Source organism: Natator depressus, chromosome 17 (assembly GCF_965152275.1).
Source record: "Natator depressus isolate rNatDep1 chromosome 17, rNatDep2.hap1, whole genome shotgun sequence".
Classification (NCBI taxonomy): Eukaryota; Metazoa; Chordata; order Testudines; family Cheloniidae; genus Natator; species Natator depressus.
Window position 1 is genome coordinate 18,227,466 of NC_134250.1, and position 27,856 is coordinate 18,255,321.

Genomic DNA, 27,856 nt, shown 5'->3' on the forward strand with positions numbered 1-27,856 from the left:
CTTTCATTATAAGGGGCTGTGAAATGGAATAGAATTCTATTTACAAAATGCTCTTCCCAATGCAATAAGCTAGAGCATTTCTCAATGAGTTTGTGGCACTCGTAAAAAGACAAAAGGTTAAGCAACACTGCACTGCCCAGTAGACCATCTGGTGAACATTAGAACGGTCAATAAATCATGAAAGTACCAGTTCGTCAAGAAAATTCCACTTCAAACCACTGATGGGAAAAAAGGGGATGGGCAAAACTAACAAAATTGGTATTTTCAGCTTTTCTAAAAACAGAAGCATAACTTTAATCTAATTTCAATTGTTTTATTGGTTTGTTCTGATGACCATATGGTTTCAGCACGCTGAATGCTAAGCTCTCTGTCCCCCATACAAAAGCTCTGGGAAATAATGCAGCATAAGATCTCTTCAGAGGAGAAGCTCATCTCCTCTTAGTCCTTCTCCTCACCGTGGGTGATAACATAACAAAGGTTCTTATAGTCAAGATTACCGGAGACATCTGGAGGGAAAGCAGCAAACATCTGGCTGATCTGCAAAACAAACAGGAAATAAGCATTACAAATGCAGGACGGTACGACAGGAACTTGTACTGATCTCTGTGACCCAGGGAACTCTTTGTGCCAACTAGCAGAGGGTACAAAGGTGCATAACGGTTACAGAAATCCTCTGGGTCTGGGATCCCCATGCGAGTTGGCCAAAATGTGCCATGTAAAGTGTCTGCTGAAAGCCTGTGTCACGCTGGTCATCATAATCATTGTGGGATGTACATATGGAAAATATGTGGGGAGTTATGTTTATATACCTGTTCTCTAGGTCTAGGCAAGTTACGGCAGAACACCAAAAGGTGATCTACAGACCCCGTCAGGCAAGAGATGCTTCTCTCTCTCTGACTGGTCATGTGCAAACTAAGCATTGTATGGTTCACAATAGATGCCTGTTTACAGTCCAAGCAAATTGATTGGGGAGGGCTGCCGGAAAAAACAAAAGCAGCAAGGGTTATTCTGTGTAGGAGACAAAACGATGAACTTTTGGAACTATAACTGGGATGCAGATGAACCCCCACTTATCTTCAGGAAAGGGAGACAAGTTGCCAGCAGGGTTGGGCTCATGAAAGAAGAGTCTCGGCCATCCTGGTGGGAAAATGCTCTGGGAAGGACTTAGGAGAAAGTAGGACCATATTAGATAAGAGGGCATCTTGTTAGTTGAGTGTAGGCTCTAGAAGGTGTGCTATGATTTTATTTTCTGTGTCACCATTTGTTTCCAATATTTTAGTTTGCTTCACATGAATCTCTGTTCTTTGCTAAATAAACTTATATTCACTTTCTCTGTAAACAAATCTAAGTCCTGTGTGTTAAGTGAAGCTGTGTTCTAAGGTGTAACTAGTGAGCTGGGATGAGCTATTCCTTTCAGAGGAGCCAAACTAAGAGTTCTGTGACCCTTCAGTGGAATGGGGGCTGGGCACTTCAGAGGGATGCTTGGAGGAGTCAGGGGTTGGTGTGTGTCTACTGCTAACCTGCATCAGGGTCAGCGGTGCCTGCAAGGGGAGCACTCGTGTTGCCTTTGGCTGGGAGAAGCAGAGAGTTGACCCCTGGCAGGCATGCTTCCTCATGCTGTGGGCAGGTTTTAGCAAGGTGCTCGCAACCCAGGGTACACAATCTCCATATGAATTCCAACCCAGTTCAGCTTCTCTGAAGCCTGGTCCATAGCCCACAACGGAAAATCCTCCATTGACTTCAATGGTTATTGGAACAGGAATCACAACACAGCTGACCTAGTTAACCCACTCCCATTGGAACCCAATGCAGCCCTCTAATTAAAAGAAATCTCATCATCATCCAAGCTAGCCCCTCACGAAAGCTCACGAAAGCTTATGCTAAAATAAATTGGTTAGTCTGTAAGGTGCCACAAGTACTCCTTTTCTTTTTTCCTCACCCAATAGAATTCCATTCAGTACTCCAGTCTAGACCCTCAACTAACAGACTCTAGTTTGAACCTCCTCTCAGAGCCCTGCCTCTCAGCTGGCAGAACCCAGGCTAAGTCCCACACAAAGAAGAACTTCTGATAGATTAGTTCAGGAATCCAACAAGATTCCAAACAAGATAACTCCCACAGAAATGGAGCCCAGATCAATGTTCCAGCCCACACCCAACAGAACTTCATTGCCTAGCTCACTGCAGAACAGAACAGCTGACTATAGGTCAGTCTTACATCTCCATGGAAATCTGAGGAATGCTTTTTGTATGTGATGCTGATTTAGCCATGAAATAACTTAGGGGAGGTTTTTTGTATAGTTCCTAATTGCCAGAGCTAGCATGGATCTCTGTATCAGTCTTGACATGAGCTGAATTCATAAGGCAAAAGGAGGGCAAATGCCCATTGCTGAATAGCAGCTAGAGAGATATTCGTATTTCAAAGAAGATAAAAGGTCCTTACCTCTTCTTGACTGAATCGGTCTGCCTGTGTCATAAGCATTTCTTTGATGCTGTTCAAATAAAATGAAATTACCTGGTTAAAGGAAGATAACTGCAGATCACATCTCAGATTGCAAGCTGCTTTCTGAAAATGCGTGTGACTGCATAAATTAGAGCTGCTAATCCTCGAAAGATATTGTAAGAGATTTACTATGATATCTTGGTTCCAAGAGCCTTTCCCCATCAATGTCACCACATGGTTCTGCCAAGTTATTTTGCTTTGTAACATTTTAAGATTGTTTCCAGTTATTATATTTGTAATATAGCCATTTTCAACGCTTATCTTACCCTAACATGGTGGTTTTCATGCTAGCTGTTTAAAAATGTGTGTAACTTAGCAAAGCTGAAAAAGAGAGCATTTCTGTGACGTCTAAAGATGAAAGAAACAGAGCATGAAATGAGAAAGAGGACATGAGAAAGAAGATTTGAAAGAACTCCAGCAGCTATTCCAAATCACCACGAGTATCCTTTTTTTTTTTTTTTTTTTGCAACCACTCATTCCCAGAGGAGATTGTGAACTGCTGTATTTCAAGGTAAAGTATCTTAATCTGCAACTACTGAACTTTAACACAAACCTTATACCACTCACAAACTCCCTCCTATGCAATGACATCAAAGAGCGGAAATGCTCTGGGCCGGAACCTTAGCTGGCCTACGCCTTGTTTCTGACTAGTATACCTGTCAAATAGGGGTGTGATTTTTTTATTGAAATTCTCAGATTCAGAGAGTTCTAAGCCAGAAGGGAGCCTTAAATCACCTAGTTTGACATCTTGTGTGTCACGGGCCATTACATTTCACTCATTTACCCCTACATTAAGCCCAATAGTTAAACCACTACAACCCCTAGTGTAGATGCAGTTATACCAGTATAACTGCACCTTATACCGGTATAGCTTATTCCCCTCCAGTGCAGGAATAGTTGTACCAGTATAAAGAACCCATGTCCACACTAGGAGGGGTAGTACTACTGTAACTATACTGGTATAGTTAAAATGGTACAACTTAGTGTGTAGATAAGCACAGATCACTTTTACTTTCAACCTTTCCCCCACCCTTTATTCAATTATTAGAGCGCAAGTTAAAGGTGTGTCTTTATTGTTGCTGTTACCAAAGGATACTTGTGCACTCTCAGAAAGTCCTACAGGAAATAGATATAGACCTAAATCTAGAGGAAATAGATTATAAATTGGTGACAGTGGGTTACAGTTAGATATGTGTGCAGAATTTGAAACAGGAATTGAATCCAACGACTTCCATTTCAGTTTTACATTTTTGAAAATGGAACTGATTTTGAAAAGCATGAAAAATAGCCCTGTGCAATGTCATGGGTGCGTCTTCTGAAAATAGAACCCTTGTGAAATGAAAAGTGCCAATGAATAATACAAAAATCAGAATTTCTTTATGATAGAAGTTGTTAGGATATAGATATTCAGGCCTGTCTGTAAAGGCCTATACTCTAAGAATTTAGGTGTATTCTTATCACTTAGCTAGTTATAGAGGTATAACAGAAAGAATCAAAATCACTGTCTGCCGGTGCAAGGTCCTTCTCTTACTGTGACAGCCTGAGGCCCTGTTCTTAGGCTAAGGTCTTTGGCTAAGCAGCAGAGGCAGCCATAAGCGGGGAAGCGACCGGTCACATCCTCACATTCCAACCTAGTCACACTGAAATAAGGTGCTATTGGGCTGTTAGGAATACAATTCTGTCCTGATAATGCCTATGGCCTCCAGAGAAAGGGAAGTGCCTAGAATATGTAAAAGGAAACTGAGTTTGATAGCATCCTGTCTGGCAAGAACTCACTTATCAATAGCTGGGATGTGAAATCCTCACTTCTGTATTGTTTTGTCATTATAGTTCCCATTTTGCAATGGTTTGCATAATCTCTGTCTGGTTCTGTGATTGTTCCTGTCTGCTGTATAATTAATTTTGCTGGGTGTAAACTAATTAAGGTGGTGAGATATAATTGGTGACATAATCATGTTACAATATTTTAGGATTGGTTAGTTAAATTTCAGGAAAATGATTGGTTAAGGTATAGCTAAGCAGAACTCAAGTTTTACTATATAGTCTGCAGTCAATCAGGAAGTGTGTGGGTGGGGGAAATGGGAACAGGGAATGGGGGTGTGGAATTGGAATCATGTTTTGTTAAGGGGGGGAAATGGGAACAGGGAATGGGGGTGGGAAATTGGAATCATGTTTTGCTAAGGGGGGGAATGGGAACAGGGACACAGGTGTAAGGCTCTGTGATGTCAGAGCTGGGAAGGGGGACACTAAGGAAGGAAACTGGAATCATGCTTGCTGGAAGTTCACCCCAATAAACATGGAATTGTTTGCACCTTTGGACTTTGGGTATCGTTGCTCTCTGTTCATACGAGAAGGACCAGGGAAGTAAGCGAGTGAAGGAATAAGCCCCCTAACAAAAGTCAATTTGCATACAATATATATACTTCTGAATGTGCATATTGTTGTTCTTATGTTCTTGCTGGAAAGGTGCCATTTTGTGAGAAATTTCAGAGTAACAGCCGTGTTAGTCTGTATTCGCAAAAAGAAAAGGAGTACTTGTGGCACCCCAGAGACTAACCAATTTATTTGAGCATAAGCTTTCGTGAGCTACGTCCGATGAAGTGAGCTGTAGCTCACGAAAGCTTATGCTCAAATAAATTGGTTAGTCTCTAAGGTGCCACAAGTACTCCTTTTCTTTTTGTGAGAAATGAAATTTCTGGATTACCAATGGCGCATGAGGAACAAAATAGTGAAAATATTCACGCAAAATTTCTGGAAAATATTTTCCATACAGCTCTATATTTTAATACAGCTCTAGTTACGTTACAGTAAATTTCCTGTATTCTTTTCCCACGGTCTTTATTTAGCAAAGTCATATAAAGACTTTCCTTGTCACTAATAATTTTTGTCTTCTTAACCAGACCATTTGTTACATGACCATTGCTTTTGCAATGTAATTATCACATGATCTGCTGCTGCCAGTAATTAAAAGCTAGCAAGATAGTTCTCATGGAAACACATTGATAATTGGATATTTGCACCCTATAAAAAATAGCAGTAGAAAAACATAAATAGGAGGGCGCTGGATACACCAAGCAGCTTGGTGAATGGGAAGAAGCACTTAAAACTACTTGTTGTGTTTTAGGGATCCCAAATAAACTTCCATCTCATACAGGCTTGAATTAGGAAGAGAGCCGGGTGCGATGTGTCCTCTGTTCACAGGCTTAGAGTGTTTTTGGAAAGAAAAAAAGAATGTCTAATTATAATCTTCTGATGCATAGCCCGGCCACCCTTGGCATTCTCACAAGTAAGGAGGACTGAGTTAAGGACCTATGCACATTTTCCATTATTTATTTTACAGGGAAACGAACACTCACAATTTCCAAAACTAGAAGCTATGTACTTTTTTTTTTTTTGCATAGTATTTTTTTCTCCAAAAAAAAAAAATTAAAAAAAAATCAAAGCCTTGTGGTGACTTTACAGAAACCAGTCAGTGCCCATTTGCCTTGATGTGGCACACGAGATTATATCTGTTCTGGCTAATATCGACTGGTTCTAATATTTAAAATATTTTGGTTATTCCTTTGATTTCCAAATAATTTTAGAAAATTACCTTTGAAATCCATGGGGCAAGTTGCTTTTTAATGGGAGGAGCCCATCACACAATGCAGTCTTGGAAAAAGCTATATGGGTTCATGTAAGCACTGGTCTAGATCATGGGAGAACATCCCCAATTCAGTCCTATCCAGTCGAGTCTCCAAAGGGCCAGAAAACATTGAAACTCAAAGAGCCAGCTCCTGAGTTGGTGCAAATCAACATAGCTTCATTGACTTCATTATTAGAAGTGGCTGACATTGACCAGACTCAGTTCAATCAATGAGAATTGGGACTGAGTCATCTAACCTTTCCAAAAGCTATGCCAGTTTACACCAGCTGTGAATCTGGCCCACAATATTTTCTCTTTTTGACGTCGTTGTATAGGAGGGAGTTTGTGTGTGGTAAAACGATGTGGAGAAACAAAGTTTGTCATGGAAATTGGAAGTCTGTTACAAACTCCTGGAGCTTTTGGAAAGGTTAGAAAAGTCCATCCCAGTTGCCATCGGATGGACTGAGTGAGTCATTTCCAGACAAGAGGTGAAAACATGCAGCGGGAAGAGACATAAAAATCTCCAGAAGGATGTTAACGATATGAACCTAAAAAATAAGTTCTGATTGAAAGGTCTATGTGACTGAGTTTGGGAGAGCCATCCCACTGTTTTTAATATGGAGAAGTATTATTTATTAAGATATTAACTGTCATATTGAAAGGGTTGGGTGAGCCACTGTAAAAACGATTGCAAAACCTTCAAATGTCTAAAATTTGGAAGCATATGAATAGAAGTTAAACCTCAAAGACATTTATGGAATTGATTTAATGGTTTGTTCTGTAATGATCAACATTACCCTCGGGTCTAATAAGTAAACATTATGCTCTGTTGTGGTGATGAACTAAAACCATTGTCTAATGCTAGCTCTGCAGAGGAAGTGGGGAGGGTGACCTTCTCCGTCAAGGAAAAAAAAAGTATCATGCTCTCTTCTTTACTTTTGGAGTCATTCCTAATTCCTAATTTGCCCCAGACTTTAAGAGGCTTCATTTGGACCTTGGCGTGTGCAAAAACTGCAGGCTCAGGCATAGGAAGGGGACCAGCATATTTGGTGTACAATATGTTGCTAAAGATGGTGGTGGGAAAAATAACATTTCATAGTTCTGGTGCCATCAGAAGATCGTATTTCAAGGTTGTGATTTCACTACCATGTGATATGGCCTACTAAGCAATAGGATAAACTGTACTCTGATATGTTGAGTCACTTCAGATGTCCCACTCCCACTGCCCAGGAAGGAGCTCTAACCCAAACTGTCTGGATAATATTAGCCTAAAAACAAACAGGAGGGCTCTTACCTCCAGTTCCTTCCAATAGTTAGCTACACCCACTTGATTAAATTGGGTTGTAGACTCTTTAGGGAAAGGGTTGTTTCTTAGGGCTCATCTCCATGAACACTTAGTTCGTGGCAAGCTGGGGGTGCTAGCCTGCCATTGACTAACTGTTTGCATGGACCCCGCTGATGTGTACTAACAATTCATTTATGCATTTTGATCTAGTCCTCTTTGAAACATGACAGATCAAAGCACATTAACAAACTGTCATTGTGCATCAGCAGAGTGCAGAGGGACAGTAGACTGTGGCAGGCAAGTACAGGGGAGATTCACACCCCAGCTTGCTGCAAAACGAAATGCCCTTACTCTCTGTTTGTACAGTACCAAGCACAATGAGGCTCTGATACTGATTGGGGACTCAAGTGTAAGAGAAATGAATAACAGTAAATAAAGAAGACGTACACTAATTTATTTTTTTTAATTTACTTGCACTATCCATCAGTTATACCAAACACAGTCCACGAATATTCTGCTTCAGGCTACACATACACATCAGGGAGTCTGAAAGCAGCACAGATGGCTGGAGGTTCACTCACGTTATCACAGTGTTGACAGAACCCCTTGATGTGTCATCACTTTATAACTCATGGCTTCCTAATTAGTATCATTTACAAAATGGACATTGTGAAAGGCCCCAAAACTGGCTGTTGTAGCATAAGTAATTAGGCCCTTATTCACAAGGTATTTAAGCACGTCCAACTTCAACCATGTGAGCAGTCCCACTGAACTCATAGGTCAGAGTTCCTTAGCTATTTGCCCTCCTTCAAATAATTTATCTCTTGGGCCTGATTCTCATTTATATTAAGGCCCCTTTATGCCACTTAATACCCACATTCAAGCTCCTTTACACTGCCAGATTGGTGTAGAGAGGCCTCTTGTATGTAAATAAAAATTGGGCCTCACGTCTTTATATAAGCACAGTTGGGGAGCTGTATTTAAAATAATAAATACTACTACTGGTAATAATTAATGATGGGGCTTCCACAATGTCCACTGATGATCTGGAAAGCTAGAGAAAATGATCATCTAGGAGTAGAGGGCTCAAATGGTAAACATTTAACAAGGGAAGATCCTTTCTCCAAAGCCGTCTCCCTGTATTAATTAAGCTGATTGCTCTATTTTTAAAAGAGGACTAGCCTTCCCCTTTAAGTCAAGCCCTCTTTGAGTGTTCTGCACCAGACACTCATTTTCATTTTACATATGGAGTTGATCTATAAAGAATGGGTCGTGTGTTGATTTATATCCAAACCTTGAAAAGAGGCTATCTAATGGCATGCATGTGATTACATTTCCGCTGCCTCTTGCAATGTCTAAAGACAATAACATCTCTTTTTGGGGGGATACAAGGACATTTATACAACTGTCTAGTCTTTTGACTGTAGCTTACAAAGCTACATGCTTTTCCGCCGGCCAGCTCATCTGCCTCTTAGAATACTGTAGAATGTACATCCTTTAAACTGCCCCTTTAAGCAGTGCACTTATTTTTTTTAAGGATTATAAATAAACTTACTAGTCTGCCTTTATGTGGCCTTTTCCTTCTGGGTCGAAAATCTTAAAAGCATTCAGAATGGTCTCTTCTGGGTCCGTGCCTAAAAGAAAATGAAATATAATGTAGATGTCTCTGTGTGTGTGTGTGTGTATGTTTGTATGGCTGTCTAATATTTGCTAAATAATTGCATTCATCTGAAAATGGAGCAAAATGGAGAACCCAGCAGTCGTGGGTTTGAAGACAAAGGTTTCTTAAGTCTGCAGCATTTATCATGTCAGATAAACAATAAAGGTGAATAGTTCAGTGTTCAGAAGCTTAAAAATAATAACTCATATCTATTCTGTGTCTGCAGGAGAGAAAACTTCCAGGAACTGGTCTCCAATATCAGTACCCAGAGGATTAGCAGCTTTCAGAAATGAAAATATAACAAACTGTTTCCCTGGCTGGCTTCCTTTAATCTTGTACTGTACATTCCTTGTAAAAACACTTTTTGATGTTACTTGTTCTCCACTATATAGAGGAGAGGTTATTTCCCTCGCCAAAGGAAATGGAGCTCGTAACCAAAACGAAGTGTCAATGAAATGCAATGGAAACAGGATGATCAATGTACAATAGTGAATTGTCCTTATGTTCGTATTGTGTTTCCATCTGAGGATCTCAAAGCACCATATAACCCTCACTGACAGGCCTGGGAAGCAGATAAGTATTAGTTGGAGAAAAGAGACAGTCTTTTGGCTAATGCACTAGATTGGGACTCAGGGGATGTGGCTCCTCTTCTCAGATCAGCCTTTCTACTTGACCTTGGGCAGGTCATTCAAACTCACTGTGTCCATAAAACAGAAATAATACTCCTTCCTTTCTCCCACCCTGGGTCTGTCTCTTCTATTTAGACTGTAAGCTCTTGGGAACAGGGACTCTCTTACTATGTGTCTCTACAGTTCTGAGGACAATATTGGTTTGGGCTTGTGGGTGGTACCATAATACAAATAACCATTAACAACAGTAGTACAAAATCCAATGTTCCAACAAGTAAACTGAGCCACACAGATCATTTAAATTAATTGGAATGGTGAGTCTTTGAAGTGTAATTATAATAGGAAAATGTGCTCTCAATGTAGCAATGCCATTATGTCACGCAATGTAACAGAGACAGAACCCAGGAGCTCTGACTCCCAGTTCTTTGCTCTGTCTATCAATCCACACTCCCTGACCACTCCCCAAGAAGTTTCTTTCTTGCTAAGGTTTCACAAGGATATTTAGCACATGGCTGTGCAGTAGCTGAACTGACAGGGTGGCCCATAACAGTTTGGTCAATGATCCATAAACTAGAGGACTTCTTTCTAGGCCTTCGTACCACCGGCCATGAGTATTCTTCTGCAAAATTCTGGACACTAATTTCAAACCGCAATGGCTATGCGTTCAGTGCAGTGAGTGTTGGTATTTAATGTTTCGATTGTCCCATGCAGTGACACTTATCCCAGCTCGGAGGAGGGGGTTGCCTTTTAAGCAGTCACCTCTGCGTGGGGGATTTTTTTCCTCTTACTGCGTTTCACATTTTCTACTCTGTCATATCCTTGGACTTCAGCTTTGAAGAGAAGCAGTGCAGCAGGCATTCTTTATTGATTAGCTAGTAAATAAAGTGGTTTCTTTGATGTGAGGCATCTCTGTTTTCTGTACAAATTGCATTATTCCAAATCCCTGTAGAAACAGCTCCATGTGGTTGGCATTAACATAAACTGAGTTTTGTTAGCTGTTCATCTGGCATCATAATATCAATATACAAAGCTAAAGCTTGTCTCAAAAATCCCAGCTCCCCTTTTATGACAGAAATCAATTACAGCACAACAAATTTTACTTAGAAAGCACCTTTCACCAAACTCTCTGAGTGGTACTTAGATAATAAAAAGTGTTACAAAATTGCCATATCCACTTCCTCCAGCCCATTCTCCCTTTATAATTGTACTACAAAGACTCTTCATCCCAATTAGTTTTGATTGGGAATGTGCAGTCTTTTCGCTCTCCTTATTTTGCATGACAAACCCAACCAGAAGGGCATGACAAGCACAGCTGTGATTTTCCCTTTGACAAATGGAAAGAAGAAGAAGAAAAAAAAGCTCTCTTGCTAATAGCCAACAGGAAACCTGTGGACAAGAGGGGTACACTTCACCCATTTACCTTCCTGTGCTGTCTCTGTTTTCATGCCACACAGTTGGCAGGGCTGGAATCCCACCAGGCTTCAGCAATTGTGAGAGGCAAAGGACAGAAAGGAAAAGAGGCACCTTGCCAAGCGCTGTGTGATCATGGACATTATGAATAGGCAGGAGTCTGCACTAGTGCGCTCCAGAAGGGTGAATCAAGATATCCAGCAGATTCCAGCTAGAGCACTGTGAAGGAGGCTGAGTGTTACCTTCTGAGGGTATGCCGACGTTGTAATCACCAGGTGCGTGATGATATACCTGAACTAGCTTTAATGTAGCTAGCTATGGCAGTTTGGTGCAGGCTAGCCCCACAAGTAATTACCCAGAATACCAGACTTGCACAGCCATGGCTTCACCACTCCAGTACCCAAACTAGCCAGATTAAAACTAGCTAGGGTATGTCTACATGAGTTGCAATCATGTCCTGTGATTGCAGGGCTGACATACCCTAAGGGTCTAAGGGTTTGTCTTAAATAAATAAAGATGCACATGCCACTGTGATGGGCCGATTAGAGAGAGAACGAGAGATTATATAAACTTTAAGAGATATTACTGGTTCTACTGACCTAACTTATATTAAGTTCAAGTCCACCTCAAACCTTACCACTTTCTGTTCCAAGAGCAAGGAGCACTTCTTTGACCTTGACTTCAATAATATAGACACACAACACAGCAAACATGAAATAAATAATTCAAAAATATGTTGTTATTTTTTCAAATCCCAACATAATATTCCCCCTTGAGAGGAAATGGGAGGAAAGAGAGAGACAGCAAACACGAGCTGTAACACTTAATGGACTTTGGAAGGTGTTCAGATTGTGGGGGGATGAAGGTGGTGCAAGAACCTGAACAGAACAGAATAGAACAGAATTACCTTGATACGAAGGCCAAAGCTTTCTCTCCTCATTAATATTTATTGAGAAGATGACTGGAGGTGCATCTTAGCCACTGGGATCTTTCTTCTGCAATTCTTGGCCATGTACAATGCAAAAAATTGAACTAAATTACTGGCTTCTGGTTAGAATCTAGTATCCGTGGCAGAAATCTCTGTATTTTACATGACATTGGGCCAAATTCCCCTCTGTTATAACTCTAGTGAAGTCAACTGAGATTAAATCAGTTCACTTTGCCCACTAATCAGCAGTGTCTGGGCCAAATCTTGGTCACACTGAAGTCAATAGCAAAACTCCCATTGATATCAATCACACCAAGGTTGGGTCATCTGTCTCCAACCTGCAGGAAAAATGAAGAATGGCCATGTGGCTAAGGCACTCTACCAAGAGTCAGTTCTCAGCTCTGCCACAGATTCTCTGTGTGTCGTAGGGCATGTCACTTAGTCTCTCTGTGCCCTAATTCCCTGTTTGCAAAAATGGAGACAATTCCTCCCTACCTCACAGGGGTGTTTTCAAGATGCATAGATCGATGTTTGCGAGGTGCTGAGGTATTACAATAAAGAGGTCCATATAAGTACACTGATAGATACCTCTCTAACCCACCAATGGTACATACCTTTCAGTTTTTCACCAAACATAGTCAGGAAAATAGTGAAGTTAATGGCACCTGGAGCTTCCTGCACCATGGCTTCTAGCTCTTCATTCTTGACATTCAAACGACCTGTAGTAGCAGAGATAATTTTTCATAATAAATAATCATTTTATTTCAAGAAGTGATTCCACACTACCCCCTTCCCACTGTCGTGGTCTGGGCTCAGCAGAACAATGTTAATGATGTGGTAAGACATAAGAACATAAAACCAGCCATATTGGGTCAGACCAATGATCCATCTAGCCCAGTATCCTGTCTTCTGACAGTGGCCAATGCCAGGTGCTTCAGAGGGAATGAACAGAGCAGGTCATCATCCAGTGACCCATCTCTGGTCACCCATTCCCAACTTCAGGTAGATGTCATTCAAAAAGTCACCATCATAAAACAAACTGAAGGAGTTGGCTACAGGATAAAAAGGCAAAAGAAGGAATGGGAGGGGAAAGTAATAGATATGGGGGCAATAATAGCCAACATGGGGAACCATTTCTGAAGAAACTGATTTTCTTTCCCCACGGGTGAAATCCAGAATTTCAGCCCTCGTCCTAGTACACAGTCACCCGACATGAGATGGTTTTGTGATGATGGAATCATAATAAGAATGGACAGATGACTTGGGTAACCCTGTTTGTTCCCTTCCTTCCCTGCAGGACCTTGACTGGAGTTGAGATTCTGATAGCCCTGCTCAAATTGAGTCGTACCTTGCTAAGTGTGCAGTCCCATTGATTTCAGGGGGCCTAGCTGAAGGGTGAGGTGCTATCTGGCATGAATTAAGGGTATCAGAAATTGGCCCTAGGAAATGAACATTCCAGAGTAACATTAGTTACAGTTGGCAATTTCCTCACTATCACTATAAAGATTTGGGTAGCTGCAGTATGGACTCTACTGAAGTCTGATTCCACCACAGGGAGCACTGCAGATTTTAATCATTAACTCCTCTTGATAATATCCAGATGGCAAAAGCCCAGACACCTACATTGCTGTTCAAGCCTCAAATGCTGCAAAAGGGATCTATCTCCAGGTTTGGGTTTATGAGCCTTTTGACCTTCCACTGCATGGGAAGGCCCGATGTTGTAAGGTGTTAAATGAGCTCTAGACTTATGACTTGAAAAAGGCATTTCTTAACCTCATGACACACACATTCCAATCTAGGTCAGGGCACAGAGGAACAGACCTTCACATGAAGTTCCCACGTTGGCGTGGGAAGGATGGCGGCTGGTCCATGACAGAAACATTAATTGGTAGATATTTACAGGACTCTTAGATGAAAAAGGTGCAGCTCAAGAAGCCCAGATAAAAAGGCAAATCAGAAATGCCTGGCACGGACCCCTACTTGGGTGGGCTAATTATGAAAGAGTTGATGGGGAGGGATCAGCCTCTTAGGAGAGGATGTCAGCTGCACCACTCTCTATCACCCGCCAACGAATCCCAGAATGGCCCTCATTTAGCCTTTGAAAGGGGCTGCTCAGTAAGCTTCCCTGCTAGAGATAGACAGCCAAGATAGCAGCTACCAGCCATAGAGGAGAAGGATCAAATTGAGCAGGTTTGGCAGGTTTTCCCTTTGGCTCTCTGAGCCTCATGCATATCTTATGATACATCCAGCTCTAATTTTAATATAATCCTTTCATATGCGCTTGAAATTTAAATTGCATTTAGAGTACTTTTATTTATTTATTTATTTGTTTGTTTGTTCACTCACCTAGTGCGGCAAATGTATCTCTCAGGTCTGCTTTGTCAATGAAGCCATCTCTATTCTGATCCATGATGGTAAAAGCCTGTTAAGAGAAAAGGGGCATTATGTTACCATTGCCTCTTGATGGCCCATTGTAAATCCTGATACTCATCAATGTGGTATTATATTTGTGTTAGAAAGGGGAATATTTATCTTTCCTTTATTAATCCACAAAGTACAGCGTTATTTTGCATTACTTACTTTCAACACGTTAATGTATCTTGGCAAGAGATTTAATTAAACCCACCCAAACTTCTTCTTACTAAATTAACACTCGGAGCAGCATGTAGTTGGGTCTATGCCAGTGCTGTCAGATCCAGCCATTCAGGCTTTAACCCGTGAAAGCTTGGATTAGGGAAGCTCTAGTCACAGCTGCCACAGAGGCTGTTACATGGGTTGTGTACCCCTGCCTATATCACACTGCCCTGTGAAGCTAGAACAAGCTGTAAGACAACTAACAACAGTGGCCATCACAAACTGGTACTGAGTTAAAATCAAAGTTCTGTGGGGGCTAACAGGAAAGTCTCATAGAGGAAATAAAAACACAAAAGTGAAGGAAGAAAGCTCAGAAATCTCGACTTTGATGTGTTATTTATTCAACCCAGGCTTGTTGCCCTTTCCAACACACCGTGTCCTTCAGGCTGTGGTCTAATTGTTCACTGAATGATTGACCTAAAATATCTCCTGTCAGGCAATTCTTGATAGTTTGCAGAAAATACACTTGTTGTTTTGTAGTTTTTAGCCAACACACAATTTTGGAACTTTAACCTCTTCTCCATTCATCATTAAATATACCTATCTGCCTACCTACCTACCTACATACACACAATGGTCATAATTTAAAATTTTCTTATATTTTGAAAGATTTTAATGATTTGAGAGATATTTTCCTGAGCTTACAATGGCAACATTGGAAGAACCAATAATATCTCTGAAAGTGGTATTTATCTATCTATCTATCCATCTCTCTATCTATCCATCCATCCATCCACCCATCCCAGGGACCTTCTACATGCTTCCCAAAGATACACAATCAAGGGAACTCAGGCAGACTCATAATATATGGCTACAGCACTCTTACTGGAGGAAACTCAGTACTCAGAGAAAACATCCTCAAATCACTCATCACACAACAGGCCAGCTTCCCCCAAGACACTACCAACTTTCTCCAGAAACGCCACATTAACACCTCCTCAAGAACACCATCCTTGCCACCACTGATGTCACCTCCTTCTACACCTACATCCCTTACCATGATGGCATTGCTGCCTGCCTCAAATGCTTACAGGATAATGTACAACACTCACATATCCCTCTAAATGCATCACCAAACTCATTGATTTCATCTTCGCTCACAACAGCGTCAAACTTAACAACAAACACATTGTCCAAGCTATGGGAACAGCCATGGGTGCTAAGATGGCTCCCCAATATGCCAACCTCTTCATGGGACACCTCAAAGAAGAATTTCTGGAAAAATGCACTGCAAACCAATGATATGCCTGACATACATCAAGGATGTTTTCATTTCCACCATAACTTCAACAACCCATCCATCAAACTCGTTCTAGAACACTCCACACCACCAACTTCCTGGACATCATGACTAGCTTCAGCAACGGAACCCTACAAAAGACCCAAGAAACCCACAGATCACTACACTTATCTCCACAAATGCACACCAGACACACAAAACAATCTAGAAAAGGAGTACTTGTGGCACCTTAGAGACTAACAAATTTATTTGAGCATAAGCTTTCGTGAGCTACAGCTCACTTCATCCGATGAAGTGAGCTGTAGCTCACGAAAGCTTATGCTCAAATAAATTTGTTAGTCTCTAAGGTGCCACAAGTACTCCTTTTCTTTTTGTGAATACAGACTAACACGGCTGCTACTCTGAAACAAAACAATCTGTTGTCCACACCCAGGCACTCAGATACCACAGAATTTGCTCTGAACAGGAAGTCTGGGATACACACCTAAACACACTTAAAACAGCCTTCACTAAACAAGGACACTCTGCCAGTGAAGTAGATTATATCATGGAAAGGGACACCCAAATATCCTGGGAGAACATGCTTCAATCCAGGGGGAAAAAAAAACCATTGACTGCACACCCCTAGTTGTCACCTTACCACCCCAGACTGGAACATATATGAGGTATTATCAAACAATTACAACCACATGTTGGACGGGGCTCACATCCTGAAATAAATTTTTCCCAAACCCCTTCTTCTGGCCTTCAAATGATGCCCCAATCTCACCAAGCTGATCATCAGAAGCAAGCTCCCCACAGACCAGGATCCACCAACTCAAAGTGGTACCACACCCTGCCAGAACAACAGATGCAAAACCTTCAGACATATCTCCACTGCTACAATGATCAACATCTCCCAAAACACACCTTTCAAGGTTCATGTGTTCTACATGCCTATATAGGCATGAACATGTGACGTATCTCATCCAGGGCATCAAATGCCCCAACAACGACTATGTGGGTAAAACCAGACAATCACTGCACTCTCAAATGAACTTCCACATTAAAATGATAAAAGACAAAAACACCATTTCACCCCTGGGTGAACACTTTTCATGAAGCAATCACTCCAGATCTGACCTCTTGGTACTCATCCTCAAAGGAAACCTGCACAACCCTTCAAAAAGCAAGCCTGGGAGCTTAAATTCATAACTCTGCTAGACACTCAAAACCATAGACTCAGAGACACTGGTTTTCAGGCTCATTACAATTTGTAACACACCCATTGCTTGCTTACCCTGAATTCCTCACTTCATTATAAGTAGTCTCCTACAGCATGTGTAAACCCTTATGCTTAATACTCTACCCCTGAATTGCCCACTTCATTTTAAGTGGTCTCCCACCACGTGTTAACTCCTTATCCTTAACTATTTGTCCCAACTTGTATTTAGCTCCAACACTCTGGTTTCCTTCCCCAGACCTGAAGAGAGCTCTGTGAAGCTCAAAAGCTTGTCCCTTCCACCAACAGAAGTCGGTTCAGTAAAAGACATTGCCTCCCTCACCTTGTCTCTATCTCTCTACCTATCTTTTGTGCCCATTTCCATGGTACTGTATCTTTTACCAGCTCTGATGTCCTCTTGTTTATGGATATACATTGACTATAATGAGAGGTAACATCCACAGGTACATATAGCTAGCTCACTCTGTCTGCCGACCGTAATTTGTATAGATTTGAAGTCTACAGCTCTGTGAGGTGCAGCCCCTTCCGTGATTCTGTTTTATCATCAGATCTCCATGCAATCTCACCTCAATTTCTCATAAAACCTCAACATTCAAGCTCCAGTGTGCCTCTGTGATCATTACAGCAGTGTACATTCACAATCATTGATTCCTATGCTGCACAACCATCCAACGATAAGTTTAAATCTACTTCCCCTGAGTTCTTTTCACTCCTCTTGCAGGGCTGACTGTGTAGAACAAGTAGAACAGAAGAAATGTGAATAGAACAGCTCTACACACACACACACACCGAAGAGAGGCAATAGATGATATAAATACTACGTGTGCTTCTTGACAAGTGGCATTTAAAGTAACATGATCATTGTGACGGTGAACAGTCCTTCTGTACCTGGAAATAGGTGCACAAATAAGGCAGTTCTCATGCACTAACAGAACAATAATGTGTTCTGGTTTGTAACTCTGCGAAGAGTGGTTTTATTTATAATAAACCCTGGGTTTTATTACTGATTTTTAAAAAGCCATGTTTCCGCTTTTAAACTATGGTATTAGTGCCCAATTCTGCAAGCGTCATCAAGTGTCTATGGCCAGGGCTTCACATTGGCTCCAACAGTGCACTGTGGCCTCATAGAATCATAGAATATCAGGGTTGGAAGGGACCTCTGGAGGTCATCTAGTCCAACCTCCTGCTCAAAGCAGGACCAACCCCAGCTAAATCATCCCAGCCAGGGCTTTGTCAAGCCTGACCTTAAAAATATCTAAGGAAGGATTCCACCACCTCCCTAGGTAACGCATTCCAGTGCTTCACCACCACCTAGTGAAAAAGTTTTTACTAATATCCAACCTAAACCTCCCCCACTGTAGCTTGAGACCATTACTCCTTGTTCTATCATCTGGTACCCGAGAACAGTTTAGATCCATCCACTCTGGAACCCCCTTTTAGGTAGTTGAAAGCAGCTATCAAATCCCCCCTCACTCTTTTCTTCTGCAGACTAAATAATCCCAGTTCCCTCAGCCTCTCTTCATAGGTCATGTGCTCCAGCCCCCTGATCATATTTGTTGCCCTCCGCTGGATTCTCTCCAATTTTTCCACATCCTTCTTGTAGTGTGGGGCCCAACACTGGACACAGGACTCCAGATGAGGCCTCACCAATGCCGAATAGAGGGGAACGATCACATCCCCCGATCCGCTGGCAATGCCTCTACTTATACAGCCCCATTTGCCTTCTTGGCAACAAGGGCACACTGTTGACTCAGCAGGACTAACTCATAATGGTCTGTACTAAACTCAGTGCTAGTCCCTGATTCAGGAAAGTAATTGAGAATGTGCCCAATCTGAAGCACGTGAATAGTTCCACTGAATAATCTTCTGAGCTGATTATAGCCAACAGGACTCTTTTCATTGATTTTAATGGGCTTCGGATCAGGCCATAAGTGTCTAGAGTTGGCTGAAATTTGGGGGAGGGTGTGAGACTCTTTTTGGTGAAAAATGGCTTTAATTTTTAATTTTAGTCAAAACTCCCCAGTTTTTCCACCAGAAACTGAAAACTTACCAAGAAATATTTTAAACAATCATTTAAAATACTTCACACAAAAATTGGCATTTTTGACCAGCTCTAGTTTGTGCAGTTGGGTTTTAGATGGCAACCCTTTAAGAAAGAAAATGGGGCATTGATTATGTTGCTGATAAAAGCTGGTTAAGTAGTGCTGAACACTCACTGTTAATTCCACAGAAAAGGTCAACAGTTTCGATGAATTTTCTTTGGTCATGTTCACAATCTCTTGTGTGGGTTCCAATGGTCGTTCATAACACTGAGCTTCAATAACGTGAATCCTCATGGAAAGTGAATTTTAAAGCCACGTGTATGAAAATGAATTGTATATATTCACACACCCCAAGAGTCACTCTGGAAGTGCTTTTGTTCAATCAGGGAACAGACATGATAGGATACATCTTATCTGACCATCCAGAGCTAATCAACACAGCTCAAAGAATGAACATACAAAACAACTTGCAGTCAATATACAAATTAACAAAAGTCATGGGGGAAGCAATGAATAATTTAAAATGACAAATCTGAGGAAACTCTGATGTGCTCATGGACATTCCAGAAGCAGGAAAATAGCCTAAATACATCAAATAAATTATCCATCATTAATTATTCATTCAGCTCTTATGCCCAAGTCATTAGTTTTGACTCTACACAGGTAACTGATCAAGAAATCAACAATACATAGTTAACCAGGACTCTTCTTGAACTGCAGGAGCCTGAATTAGTTAACCTTATGTGCATTACTGTAAAGTCCTTATTTTTGTGGGCATTTGGGAAGAAGTAGGTTGAGGGTTTCGTGGGATTTGGTTTCTGGTTTGGGGGTTGGGTTGTTAGTAGGGTGACCAGATGTCCAGATTTTATATGGACAGTCCTGATTTTTGGGTCTTTTTCTTATATAGGCTTCTATTAGCCTCCACCCCCTGTGCCGATTTTTCACACTTGCTGTCTGGTCACCCTAGTTGTTAGAGAAAGGTGGGTATTACGGAACTATCCATTAATTAAAGCCCCAGTTCAGGAAAGTATCCCAGCAATGAAACACATGCTTAAAGTTAAGCATATGCTTAAATGATGTCTTGAATGTAAATAGCCTTAAGCATGTGATTTTCTGAGTGAATTGTATAGTAATTTTTTTTGTATTGAGCTTTGTAGGTTTTTAAATAACGTGTAATACCTAGGTCTTGAGTCAAGAAAGAAAGAAAGAAAAATTCATAAAAGTGAACAAGCAAAATGAGTTATCAGCCAAAACCACTAAGATGATTCAGAAAACAACTGTGTATTCTATTAAAGCAGATGAACAAAGTAACGACTGCAAACTAATCCTAGGCAGTGATGGGAGATGTATAACATAGCCATACAGGATAACAAAGTTGGCCCACCTCTTTAAACTCCTGAATCTGGGTTTGATCGAACATGGAGAATACATTGGAACCACCTCCTTCTGTCTTCTTCTTTGCCTTTTTTGGAGACTGTAAAAGAAATAAAGAGATCCGGTAGGTAATAAATAACACTTGGAACACCAGGTAAGACAACCACACTTATAATGGAAGGAAATATGCATGTACAAGTAGCATGAGAGGGTTGTATTTGGTTATATTTTCTCCTACGTTTGATTCAGTACTTAGTTGTGCAACAAATATATAAACACAGAAAAATGCTGTTTGGTTACAGAACACAGGGTGCATTTTTACCAAGGAGTTTTGTCGCCAGTGGCTTTCTGTGGACTGGATTGTAACCTGATAATCCAGCCTGAGTAAGAGGCAGTACATGGTTACGTTGCCCCAGGAGCAGTGCAGGAACCAGACTTGGAGAGCCATGAGCTGGTCTTTGCTTCCTCCTTGCTTCTTGGGGGCAGTGGTCTCTGCCAGCCCATTTGCTAGTGCTGATTACTTTCCTCTCAGTGCTGGCTGAGTTATGCTGGCTGGCTGGTTAGGGGTGGAAGAAGCTAAGACTCTGACCTCTCCCCCGCAACGTCTGATAGCACCCCACCAGCAGCTGCTCCCTCCCCCTTCCCTGCCGGCTCTGGCAATGCAAGTAGCTTATTTTACTTTACTCCCCTGAATGGCCAGGCAGCCAGGCTCAAAATTAAGCCCTATATGGGTCTGTCTACACTGCAGCTGGTAGCGAGCCTTCCAGTCTGGGTAGACAGACTTTCGTTAGCAAGGCTCGAGTGAGCACACTAGAATTAACAGCGTGGACATTGTGGCATGGGCTGGAGCTCAGGCTCTCAAGCCTGGCTCGCTACCAGCTGCAGTGTAGACAGACCCTATAAGGCCTCTAATATGGAGCTGTGAAGTGAAAACATGCAGTACTGAGTGGACAGATCCTTCCAAGGTACAAACACTGTCTACGTTCAGAGGAAAGCACACGCCCTAAGTTCTGTTCCAGCAAAAGAGAGCCAGCTGACATGTAATCAGACATTACATTCGCTCCCTTCAGTACTTGCATGGCCCCCACGACTACAGTATCTGTGCGCCTCACCATCTTTAATGCATTTGTCCTCACAACATCGCAGTGAGGCAGGTCAGTGCTATTATCCCCATTTTAAAGATGGAGCCAAAGGCCCAAATCCTCAAAGGTATTTAGGGGCCTAACTTCCATTGATTTCAATACCTAAATACCTTTGCGGATCTGGGTCCACATGTCTTGCCCAAGGTTGAGGGTATGTCTACACAGGGAAAAAAACCTCATCAGCGAGTCCAGGTCAGCAGACTCAAGCTAAAAATAGCCCAGTCGATGCTCAGGCTCTGAAGCGCAGTAGGTTCAGAGCCAACTTAGAACACCTACTTTTAGTACATGCCCAAATCTGTAGACACAAGTTCTGAGACTCACTACCGTAGGGTTTTTTGCTGTGTAGACAGACCCACAGGGAATCTGTGGCAAAGCAGAGAGCTGAACATGGGCCTCCTGAGTAGTAGGTTAGTACTAACCAGTGGACCCATCCTTAACCCCATTTGTATTATAGTCCTGTCTGCCGCTTAAGTAATAGAAAACAAAGAAAAATTCTGTTCTGTTTGGACTATGCTGTATAGAACAGAAGGCAACTTTCTCCTCTCACCAAAATCTGCCAAGATTCAGATGAGATCCTGGGACTGAGAGCTGGTCAAAGACATTTTTCCATCTAGCACTGCTGGAAATATATAGTGTCCGGTCAACTTAACTTGCCATGCAGATTTCAGCATTCAGCCATCCTGGTGAGAATCTCATGTTATGGTATATACTCCACACACGTACACACATTGTACCTATCTTCTGGAACACAAACTCCTGTACTATGGGAAATGCATGAGAGAATGTATTTGCTGGGAAGAAAAACAAAGACAAAATGCCACCCAAGACGTGGAAAGATATGTGAACAAATGGAATGTTTAATTAATGTAGAAATATTGATTTTGGAAAATAAACAGATTCCTTCCTCCTCCTCACACGGAATGAGTGTGGGTTTGAGATAAAATGGGCAGCATTTCACGCAATTTGAGGTGCCTGGTGGACATTTTCAGCATTTCTAGTTAAAATGGAAATCTAGGGACAACCCCACTTATGAACAGTGTATTCATTCCCCAAGGTAAAAAGAGAACAGATGTTAGCCCATTGAGTACACTGACACCTCTCTAGGGGCAAATGACTTCACAATGTAAGCAGTACCTGCAGGGCTGGCCTTAGATTCTGGGAGAGGGTCAGGAGGATGGCTTCATAAGGGCTCCTCAAACTTAGCTGATCCATCTGAAAGGGCAATTTGTGAGCCATCATTAGCTTTTTTTTGCTGCAAATAAGGGCAGCCCGGTTGCTCAGTTCATGTATGATTTTTTTTATTCACCCTGATAAATTTTCCTCCCTAATAATCAATTTACTTTCTGAAGGTTAACACCACAATGAAAAGGGCTAGAATCCTACTCCTACTCCTCCCAGGGCAAGGCCTCATTACGCCATGCAACGGGTACTCCCTGGCTAATTTTGGTGAGTTGTCTATATAGACAGCTCAGAGTGCATACACAGTAGGGTCTTTAAGCAGGAGTTGCAGTTTTATGAAATGATGTGGTAAAACCCAGAGATGTGGCACATTGCCAGTACAAAGAAAAATCAGCTCACTTTTTTAAAAAAAGAGTGTTAAAGCCCACAGAGACTGAAGCCTATTTATCCACAGAACAAGTACGGCACCGGAAAAATTCAAACCCTTAACCCCACCACCTCAATGATTTGTTAATAGACTTCAATCCTGACCCCTCCAGGGTTGATAAAGGATTGTTCACTGCCAATATTGACCATTCTGTCTTTAATTTTTCTGCTTAAAGTCCAAGTATGGGTCCCAGTTAACACCTTTTATGATGTGGTTACCCGTGGAATCAGACTGAGACCACCAAATCATGTCACAGAGGCCACCAAGCAGCTGTCAGATGGCAGTGCCTTTCCATCACTGGTTCCAAATTCAAACTGTTGGATCTAGGGCTCAAAAGATTATCATCAGTCCGCTGGGCTATCCAGCCTCCCAAATCCTTGCTTATGGGTGGTGTGTGTTGAATTACCAGGAGATCCATATTCACAGAGCAGCTTGACTCAGAACCGTGGGAGAATGGGAGCGTGAGGCAGGCTGAGGGGCTAACGGCAGTAGATGAGACTTCACCTTGTTGGCGGTGTAAGTGAAACCCAAAAGGCAAATAAAAGAGAGCAGAAATGCGCCTGAGCTGCAGAGTTTGTGCTTGGATCGAAAACTCCCCGCAGTTCTGCAGTGATTAAACCAGGATTTTGTGTGAGGCTTATCACTCCAAAACAATCTAATATCTTTGTTTTACCTCACAGAACAGTGAGCAGGGCAGCAGATGGGGAAGCAGAACACCTCATTTTTATTCTTGGATATATCCGTGGCTTACTGCATGGCCTTTAGCAAATCACTTTGCCACCTCGTGCCTCAGTTTCCCCATCTGTACAATGTGGCTAATAATAACTTTGCTAAGTGCTTTGAGATCTACTGCTGAAAAGTGTTAGATATGAATGTTAAGAGCTATGAGGAGGTGCAGGTTCCCCAAGCTGAGATTCCAAGGTCTCTGACAGAAAAGAGCCTGGAAGAATGTTGCGATGCCTTAATATGTCTGATACAATTCCAGCCTGGGTGTATTTATCACCCCAGTGTGAAGAGGACAACAGTTCCTTTTCAAAGGGAACCTCAGAGCCATCACACATCGCTGGATTATATCACCCGTGCTAGTGCTCTCTCAGCTGGCTTGCGTTTCTAGGGATCTTTTTGATAATTTTTAGATGCTTTAAATAAAACCAGAATATGAAAAACCCTGACCCCGAGACAGCTCAGGCTAGCCCAGCACTTGCTGTGTTCTGGGTTTCCTTCGCTGAGATTCTTTACATTTCTCCTGTCTGGTAGGGCCTGGGAGTCTGAGAGAACAAGGTTAGTGCACTGACAAAGACAGACAGAAACAGTAAGTCAGCGTCACCTCCGCCTCTCTGGGCACAAGGTAAGAACAGGGATCGGGGGGGTTGGGGGGGGTGGGCAGGAGAGGGTGTGTGTTTGTGTCTACAGGCAAAGAATTTCTTCTGCTGCTTTAAAGGTGACCTACACACACAAGCAACTTAATAAATGCGGTGGCTGTATGCCAACGTAAGTTAGGTCAATGTAATTTTGTAGTGTAGACTTGGCCTGTCCATTTCGCACAATCTGGATCCTCTCAGTGGCAGGTGAGCCACACACAACCCATCAAAATGCAGGTCTTGCAAGGAATTATCTATTCTAGAGGAGTAAGCAGCACAAGCTGCTCTGAGAGCCACAATTCGCATTTCAAGCAGGCCACACAACAGGCTCCGAGAACTCAAATAAAAACCTGAACTATCAGAGCAGAGAAACACAGGATCTTTTCATCACCCCCTCTACGCTCACAAACAAATCCCTCCTCTCACATCCCCACACACATCTTACACACAGTCCTTGACTCCCTCCATGATCCCTTCCATATCCCTTGAACTCCATCTCCCACACATCACACCAACAAACAATCTGTCCTGTTCCCTACAAAATCCCTTACTGCAGCTATCACACTCTCTCTTTCATAAACACACACACACACACACACAGAGCGTCCACTGGCTTCCATCACACACACACACACACACACACACACACACACACACACACACACACACACACACACACACACACACCCCGCTGTCTCCACGACAGCCTGTTCAAACCCTGTGCCCCCAAATCTCCTCTGTGATCCCCTTGCGCTACATAAGCGCACAATACCTTTTCTCCTCTGGCAAGTATACACATAAACAGCCTCCTCTCAAGCACACAGAAATGAACAGCTCACCCCCTCCAACACAAAGTCCCCTACACCTACACACACACTTCCAAAGGAAAGCCACGGGCCGGATCCCCAGCTGGTGTAACTCGACCTGGCTCTATTGCAGTCAATATTTTTTAGTACAGGTGGTACATTCTAGGCAGTCTAGCAAGCTGCAAAACACATTTCATCAGAATGCGATCTATTTTTGGGTACATGATTCCCTTCGGCACACACAATTCGCTACAAAGTGTCACCGAGCTGAACGAACGCAGGAATGTTGTTGGAATATGTAAAAGGTCTCTCTCGCTCACATATAGAGACATCACAGATCCAACTTGACTGAAAATTCCCTGGTATTAACTGGGACCTACAGACACACAGTTCTCAGAATTCCATCCTGTAACACTTGTGTGGTCTGCTTCTTCTTAGAAAAATTATCTCCCTGAACCCTGCCATTCTCATTCTCTTCAATCCTGTATGTCAGAATCTAGTAGCACTAGCTGACTTCTAATTATTTTTTATTGTGTTGCTTTGTCTGCACTAATCCTTTGAAAGTAGCTTTACTGAACATCTGAAATATTATGATGCTATAAAACCTCTGTAATATTTATAAATCCCTTAAGACATCATAAAGGGGGAAAAAACCCTCCTCACAGACTGCATCTTGCATAATTACATATACATTTCCCTCTGATTAATAAAAAATGATCTCTTCCTTATGTAAAGATATTCTCAGCTTTCTTTCATTAAGACAATTTTTTCTTTCAATTTTAAATCTGTTTCATGTGTCCATGAATTGTAAGGTGCCTCAGAAGATGGTTTCCCAGAGCAAAAAGCACAGTGAAAAGACACATCACGGACAATCTTCAGTAGCAATGAGGCTTTGGGGACATGTTTTGCCACATTCTGAGATCCACAGCATTGGCCAGTTTGGCCACAGATAGTCTTGGAATAATTATTCCAAAAGGCAGGGAGCATTTTGGGAAAGGAGTTAGTTCATCAGAATGAGAGGGAGGGAGAGAAAGACACCTAAAGGGGTGAAAAAGAAAAAGTCAAGACCCAACACATGCCACCAGATAAATGGTTGGCTTAGGTTCTAGAGAAATCCATTAAAGTGTAGTCTATATATCTGAGGTCCCAGCTGGAAAATCGGGACAAATACACTCTCCTCTAAACCAGTAGTGAACATGGTTTAGTTGCTGGCGTGTACAGGGCCAAACCATTTTCACTATGCGCAAGCTGATGTTACAACCTGGTCTTGAGCATGGTTTTTAGAAATTGTTTTGATTGTGGTTTGGTCCTGTTCAGAACAGTGGTTGGGCCACGTTCATCTCCTGCTTAAAGGGAGCCAGGTTTGAACCACGCTTCAACAAGGGTGTTCAAACACAGGACTCTGGTGTCAATAGGCTCCAGATAGCAGTCACAGGTGCCAGTGGGAAATGCTACACTGAGGGAGCCTGAAAGGAGGCAAGAGAAGGAGGAAAATAAAGAAAAAGAGCTGAAAGCAAATAATTAAAGGCACAGTATTCCTTTCCCTCTCTCTGCAGATAGGGAAACATCTAGCGCTCCAGCCCTTGATTAATGATGTTTTAATAATTCCAGTGAAATTACAGAAGGCAAGCGCAGAGCCAGCTACACAGATTCCATCTTGGGCTGAAATTCTGCCCTTGCTCTTTGGAACCACATAGGCTGGGACAATAGTGCAGAGTTAGCCATGCAGCAGGTCCCGGAGCCATCCTGCCAGCACAGGGCAGGATGCCCCAAGTGGGGCTGGGAGGGCAGGGAGTAGGCTATGGAGACTACAATCTCTGTAGTGCTCCTTGCCTCTTCTTCCATGCGTCAATGACAACATAGTCACAAATCTGCCTCGGCCGCAGCAGACTATTTATCTTCGGGCTACTCAGCACTGCTAGCTACATTAGTTGCTGCCCCAATGAAGCACCCAAGGTGAGACTAGGTTGGAAAAGAAACTCCCAGCAAGCTATTTCCCCCCGCTGGTGAATCCATGCAGCGTGGGCAAGAGTTTGCTCTGACTGTCTCCAGACAAAGCACATTTATTAATAGAGTGCAAAAGGGTGCTCTGAAAGTCACAGCTCATCCAGTGTCCCCAGTGCTGGCTATCTCCTCAGTCTGAGTGTGATTCTCTTTAAGAATGAGATCTGACATTGTTATTATCATTGCTCCTGTTAAAGTAGCTATGGAAAGAAAGAAAGAAAAGAAAGAAAGAAAGAACTTGGGAAAAAATAACTCCTACCATGGTGTTGCTGTTCCTTCTGCCCCTTCTGTGCCAACTAGCCAGCCAGCATACACAATGCCAATTGTTCCTTTATATACTGTCACCGAGGAGTAAAAATATGCCTGCTCCAAGTTTAGACAATAGATG

General features: G+C 42.2%; 1 protein-coding gene across 1 annotated transcript; it reads right to left on the bottom strand.

The window, feature by feature from the left end:
* Window positions 1-27,856, bottom strand: MYL10 (myosin light chain 10). The gene is made up of 7 exons (XM_074974245.1): window positions 27,728-27,856; window positions 20,560-20,649; window positions 14,384-14,459; window positions 12,652-12,756; window positions 8,966-9,044; window positions 2,441-2,489; window positions 1-537 (listed from the first exon to the last, which is right to left on the bottom strand). The coding sequence occupies exons 1-7, from the start codon at window positions 27,728-27,730 to the stop codon at window positions 439-441; spliced, it is 501 nt and encodes a 166-aa protein (XP_074830346.1). The 5' UTR covers window positions 27,731-27,856; the 3' UTR covers window positions 1-438.

Bases quoted from the DNA above. Each gene is read 5' to 3' on its own strand.
- MYL10 (XM_074974245.1), bottom strand. The intron at 14,460-20,559 runs GTGGGCCAACTT...TTCTCTTAACAG, and splicing joins AGATTCAGGAGTTTAAAGAG to GCTTTTACCATCATGGATCA. The intron at 538-2,440 runs GTAAGGACCTTT...TTTGTTTTGCAG, and splicing joins ACCGATTCAGTCAAGAAGAG to ATCAGCCAGATGTTTGCTGC.